This window comes from Opisthorchis viverrini, assembly GCF_000715545.1.
Source record: "Opisthorchis viverrini unplaced genomic scaffold opera_v5_352, whole genome shotgun sequence".
Taxonomy (NCBI): Eukaryota; Metazoa; Platyhelminthes; class Trematoda; order Opisthorchiida; family Opisthorchiidae; genus Opisthorchis; species Opisthorchis viverrini.
In genome coordinates this window covers 60,090-66,662 of record NW_008752008.1, presented here as the reverse complement: position 1 = coordinate 66,662, position 6,573 = coordinate 60,090, and the positions used below count along the sequence as shown (strand labels likewise).

Here is a 6,573-nt window from a genome sequence, read left to right as displayed (position 1 = left end):
ACGTAGGTCCCACCATGCTAGTTGATCAGGCTATTTGGACCCCTAACCACACGTTCGTCAGCTAGTTTCGTTCAGCTGCCCGGGGTTATTAACGACATGATCATCCTGGAATGTTTTGTTATTTATAATGGAAAACTCTGCTGCAGTTTACCACCACACTTGACCTACGGGCATAGGTCATCAACATCTGCAAGTCTTGCTTTCTTCCAACCTCGCAAAGCTTGTCCGAAAATAATGAGAGTCTACGGCGATGATAATTTGGAATAGCACTTATCGAGGACCCAGAACACGTACTTCTATGTGTGTTTGAGTCAAGCAGATGTAAACAGCAGAAATTATTTACAGGAGTGGCACAAGCACTATGTAAGTTTTACAACGCCTACCGAATTATTTCAGCTGCAGAACTACCTGCAACTTTCGTCCATCGTAAGCCACTCACTTTTACCACAATTGCGATGTCTTATTACATTACTCACCGTTTTAACAGCCGTTGGTGATAGATGACCTTGAAGATTCGCTCACCTAAGCACACCACCCTTACGGATAATTGACAGAGCAATTCATTAGACATAGACATTCCTCACTATGCATTGGTAACCATCTTGCGAATACTGAGCGGCGGTATTTGGCATAAACTGTTTTCCTCACTTTTAGCCCACCTAAATCTCAACCACACACCGACAACTGATTATTTTGTCACACATGATCCGGTTGTGATTGCCTCTTAAACTGAAAATTCTCAGCTATGAGGATCTTATGGATTGGTAGATATTTTTCTTTATGAACAGTTACTCATCTACTAATAGTAGCGTGTATTTGTGAAAGTTTCGGATACCCACACTATCCATACACATGATTTTCAAAGGTGAAAAACCGTACACTGTCTTTGGACCGTTAGTTTCCGTTGTCCTGACACACTACGACGAGCAAGGGTGTGGATGTATTGTGCAACGTTGCCTATAGGTTATTTCATTTTTGGAAGGTGAACTCGAAGTAATGTCAGAAGGTGAATAACACTAACAATAAACGGTTATGTATAGTTGCTACCAGAGATACTTTAGTACAATTGCATAACACACAAAATGAAAGAGACTTATCGAGTTCTTCGTTTGATAAGTTGTGGTAGATACAGCGGAGGTTTGTAGGACGCAGTTGAATTGAACGCGGGTCTTGACCGAGCGTGTTGAAATCTTGTCGTTTAATGCAGAACGATATCGAGCTCAGACGTTGTGAGTGACGATGTGCTTGCATTGTTTGTCTTAGGGTAAGATTCCAGTAATCTCGGTTAGTCGTGGAGCGAATGTTCATGACATAATCAAAGCAGGAGTGAAACAGTGGGTGTGCATGTGTTAAACAAATTATGTGAGTGGTTGAAGGTAAACATTGATGAGGTACTAACCGAACTGCAAAGATCGTTGAAGGTGAACGTTGACGAGATGGCAACCAAACTCTGCTAAAGCGGTTGAAGACAAACGTTGACAAGATGGTAACCAACAAACACAATTGACGAATCTGATGAAATCCTAGATCAACGGGATTATACTTTGTAAAGGTAGTCTACATTTTGCGGCAGATTTTTGCCATTTAAGGTTTCAACGACAAGTTCTCTTTAGTCGTCTTGCTCTCTCGTCCGTCATTTTACTTCCCTTATCTGTTCGTTCCTTCTATTTTGTAGAATAATCCTTCCCAAACAGCTTCTGATAATAAAGATCCACAGTGTCATAACAAAAGCCTAAGTGGCACCCACTTACCGACAGTATGAGAATGATGAAAACCACGTTTCTCAGTAGTTACCCGCTATTCGACACGTTCTGTTTCGGCGTTTACGAAAGATTTTTGTTCATTTTCGCTCAGCTGTTAGAGTGCGAATTTACTGACCGGAAAGCCCGCGGTTCTAACCCGACATCTGTCCCTCGACTTCTGATCAGGCTTGGCTGATCTGACAGTATCGTAGCCCTCTTGCTCCCAATGGTTGGAATGACACCTAGGCACCGAAAGTGTTTCACAACTGAACGATTATCTTCCAATGATGTGAAGCTGCATTTCATGTGCTCAGATTTTTGAATTTCCGTTAGACCTCAGTCTCAAGGATTTTAGTACTTTTAGCCAACAAGCTCGTTTTCCGGATAAATAGCGCTTTTCTTTCCGCCTGCATCTGTCCAGGATTTCTCCGTTTGTGATCTTTTGATCATCATTGGTACTTCACTCACGGTGATGCCATTTTGTATGTTGGTGGATAAAGTTGGTGCCGGTGTGCCTCGACTCTACATTAATCGTGAAGTTCCCGAAATGGGTTTGGTAAGTCGATATACGTGTGACAACGTAATGTTCAGTTTTATCATCTGTGCTGAGTTAGTTAAGCGGTTTACATGCGTGACTTCTGCACTAGCGGTTTGCAGCGGATGTGGTGCTTTCGTTTGCGTAAAATCGATGTATATTCGTGTGGAGTGCAGCTGGACGTGATTCATTTTGGACACTGTTGAATAAATTTGTTCATTCTGAATGATCAGCTTCTTCAGTTCCAACACAGTTTCCAGTACAGGTGTACCGTTTATCAAATAAATACTTCGGAGTTGCCAAGAGATACCATTTCCGAAGTAATTCGGACGATTAATTTATGTCTGACTTTGAGGTGTATTTTCATATCCCTCCAAGTGTTATTTCGTTGGTAATGTTTTGAACTATCGGTGTAACGGTGGATACTACTGATGAGGCATGCAAGTAGTGTTTCCTTGCGAATCCGCTTCGCGGCTCTTGAAAAGTGAGATCTCTTACGGAATTTGTGGAGTCGCTTTGTGGCATTTGCTTGCATTCGGGTAACAGTCGATGGATATTCAGGAAAGTTCAGGAAGACTCGTTCAAGGAGATGGGCACTTAGTTTTGTAAATAAGATGCATATGAGATTTCTGCTCCACTGTCCGATAGTCTGTAACTGTTCAGTTGGTGTTTCTCTAATGAGCAACTCCGCAGCGAGAAGCTTCTTCCTTTCGTCGGTAGCCAGAGTGTTGATCTGTTCACGTAGATCGGAGGTTGGCGTGCAAGTTTTTCGTCATTATTTGAGGAATCATGATCAATACACTGTGGTGATATTTCCCCTTTTGGTGAGGAAGAGTTTGCCAAGCTTGGTGGCCTGATACGCTACCTGGCCAAAAATGTTTTATTTCTTTTCCTCTCAACCACTGGTATTCATCCACCATGTCGGCTCACCCGTTTGGACGACATGGTTACACTTTTTCATGGGTTTTGATCATGACAGGTCTACTTGGTGATGCAGGGTTTAAACTGTCAGCTAATGTGGTTGTGGGACAGTATGGCTGGTCAGTTTTTGTAAAGTACATTTACGCTTCGTCCACGAGATATGCTGTTTAATGTCTTGCTTTCCCCTGCTTGTTTGATTTCTTTTTCAACTCCCATAAAGGGTTGCGTTCCTTGGGACGATCCGGAAAATAGAACGGATGTCTTTTTCCGAGGAGATGCTGACGATGGCGTTCAGCGTCTGTCCGAGTTGCTCGGGTGGAAGGTATAGCATCACTTTTTCCATAGTTTTTTAATGTCTTTGGCTGATTCATCTTATTTTGGGCGCAATAACATTTTACATGCAATCAGATGTTCACGATACGCTTAGCGTTAGCGCATAACCACACCCCAGTATCCACCATTCACTTTCGTTTTTATGTTTCGTCAATGCGTTTTATATTGCTACGGTCGATGCCACATGTGTCTAAAGCGCTTATGCCTGCATCATCAGTGTAACATGTCGTTCAAGAAATTTGAGAACTTCGCTCTTCATTCTGTTCGCCTTTATTCTCACTTTCTGAACAAGGACTTCTGTACACACATCTGTCGTGCTGGTGGACCGCTTATACGCACACTGACATCCTGTGAAATGCTTGCTCATAAGGCGCATAAACGGCAATAGTCTTGCGGTTTGGTTCTGTTTACTAGTGGATGGTCTTCAGTTAATCTGATAGACGGTTCTACGAATTCAGTCGAATCCAACAGTCGCTCTGCACTAGTTCATGGCGCTGTATATTTGACATAGGTCCTGTTTCAACTTTTGACCTCAGGATTACGATGGGACTTTCCAGAGTGGGTTCTTCTTGGACGGTGATTCTGCTGACCGTGCACTCGTGAGGTGCCCCCAATTTACTCGCCTGATTTTACGGTCGATCGACTTCTTAATGAGACAAACGAGGGAACTTGTGAGGAAAATTACTGATAGTGGAACTGTGAGACATACTGAGAAAAGGGTAGCATGTTCGCGCTGATCTACCCTTTGTATCTAACCCCAAGAGTCATCCACAAGACCGCCCTCTACTTGTTTGTTTGTTCGACTTGATCGCAGCCGTGACAGTAAGGTAATTGCTTCGCACTTGGACCGGGCGGGGCGCGGATATTTTCCCCTAATACACGGCAGCGAAGCGTTAGTTTTGAACACTGATGTTATGCTGTCGANTTTTTTTTTAAATGTCTTTGGCTGATTCATCTTATTTTGGGCGCGATAACACTTTACATGCAATCAGATATTCACGATACGCCTTGCGTTAGCGCATAACCACACCCCAATATCCACCATTCACTTTCGTTTTTATGTTTCGTCAATGCGTTTTATATTGCTACGGTCGGTGCCACGTGGGTCTAAAGCGCTTATGCCTGCATCATCAGTGTATCATGTCGTTCAGAAAATTTGAGAACTTCGCTCTTCATTCTGTTCGCCTTTATTCTCACTTTCTGAACAAGGACTTCTGTACACACATCTGTCGTGCTGGTGGACCACTTATACGCATACTGACATCCTGTGAAATGCTTGCTCATAAGGCGCATAAACTGCAGTAGTGTTGCGGTTTGGTTCTGTTTACTAGTGGATGGTCTTGAGTTAATCTGATAGACGGTCCTACGAATTCAGTCGAATCCAACAGTCGCACTGCACTAGTTCATGGCGCTGTATATTTGACATAGGTCCTGTTTTAGAAATGTCTAACTGGCTCGATTCGCTATCGTCTTCCCCCAAGCATTGTCTCTTGTTTTGCATCATCCCCCAATATTCCCCTTTTTAGGAGGAGCTACTCGATATGAAGAGGTCGATTGATGCCACACTGGGCGAGGTCGCAGCAAAACGTGCTGGAACTGAGAAGAACAGGATCGAAAACGAGCCCAGGAAGTAGCTGTTGCACTGCGTTTTATTGCGTTCAGCGGCTAACTGTCTTAACCCCTTAATTCTTGTTATTTTGTCACCACTCTTGCATAATTCTCGGCTGGACTTGGCGCGCTCACTTGCTTTGGTTACATCATCTTTCGGACTTCCAGTGTCTTTCATTTAATTGTTTATAGTATGATCCTGGCATATAGGTTTGACTGATACACTCGTCTGCATACCGATTTGGTTTTCACGGGAGACTAACCTGGGACCGAGCTGAGTCTGTCGTTTAGGAAATTTTTCTTGGCGGTTTGCACTCTCCGTTGTTTATTTATTTTTCAGATATAGGTGGATAAATGGGCTGAAACATCGGATCGATGCACTTCTGCTCGTTTTTTATTCATAGCTGATTGTGCTCCGAGTTAGCTTAGTCAGCAAGTTAGCTTAGGGCGAGATTATTCAAGTGGTTAGAGCGCGAATTTATTGATCAGAATGTCCGTGATTCAAACTCTACCTCTGCCTCTGGAATTCCCCTGTCTAGGCTTGAGAAACCTGGTATTATCCCAGCCCTCATGCTTTCATCGAGTGTCAGGGCAGTTGAACGCTTTTTCAGCCTAATGTAAACATGGATGCTAAATTAGAAATGTATAGACGGAGTGATACAAGTGGAGTGAACCAATTTTCTGTTTGGGAATTTTCCTATCTATGATAGCATTTGAACTCTACTGTGTTTCGTAATGTCCTTGTAATTTGCCATGCAGATTTTAACTGCATGTCAAATTTATTCTTGGACACTTCTCATGATTGCCACTACCTCTGGAGCCCACCAACATTGGAATTTGTGGCGTAGGTACAATAGCCTGACTGGTTTGTTTTTGACAACGGTAGTACGAATATTTTTAGCCGGAATGTGGCAACACTGAACAGACTAATGTAATGTATTCGATGTTCAATGGGTACTCAAACATGCTGTTCGTCTTCCCCTTGGATAGCCTGGACTAAGGGTTCGTCGAGAGACGATGAGATTTCGAGGAAACTGGCGTTACACAGAAAGTGTATCAGTGCTGTATCTATCTCACAAAATTGGAATTAGCCCTTTTGATGATTGGTGGAATCGACCACAATGAGGAAAATAGTTTTTATATTTATTTTTCGAAGAGTGGATATACATTTTGTCACAAAACGGAAGACCGTGTTGTCTACGAGCTTATCCAGTCGGTTACCCGAGCCACAGTTAGTAAGCTACGATTGTTTTAGATTCGAAAGAAGCAAACGGTGAGCGATCAACTTCGGACGCTTCCATTTCTCAATTATTCATAACTGAGAGGACCCATGAACAACTACGACTCTAGATGTTGCCGTCGGCAGCCGGTATAGTACAATCAACAACATGTAACCGTGTCTTTGTCCAATGCCACCCAATAACCCATCATTCC

At 43.0% G+C, this 6,573-nt stretch overlaps 2 protein-coding genes across 2 annotated transcripts in view; one reads left to right on the top strand and one right to left on the bottom strand.

The window, feature by feature from the left end:
* Nucleotides 1-6,573, top strand: part of T265_10265 (hypothetical protein) — a gene marked incomplete at both ends in the record, with an annotated part of 16,207 nt that overhangs the window by 7,540 nt on the left and 2,094 nt on the right. The window contains 4 exons of the mRNA XM_009176585.1: nucleotides 2,164-2,298; nucleotides 3,419-3,520; nucleotides 5,058-5,161; nucleotides 5,586-5,756. Coding sequence (XP_009174849.1) covers nucleotides 2,164-2,298; nucleotides 3,419-3,520; nucleotides 5,058-5,161; nucleotides 5,586-5,756 — 512 coding nt within the window. The remainder of the gene's footprint in view (nucleotides 1-2,163; nucleotides 2,299-3,418; nucleotides 3,521-5,057; nucleotides 5,162-5,585; nucleotides 5,757-6,573) is intronic.
* Nucleotides 5,625-6,573, bottom strand: part of T265_10267 (hypothetical protein) — a gene marked incomplete at both ends in the record, with an annotated part of 2,690 nt that continues 1,741 nt past the window's right edge. The window contains one exon of the mRNA XM_009176587.1: nucleotides 5,625-5,751. Coding sequence (XP_009174851.1) covers nucleotides 5,625-5,751 — 127 coding nt within the window. The remainder of the gene's footprint in view (nucleotides 5,752-6,573) is intronic.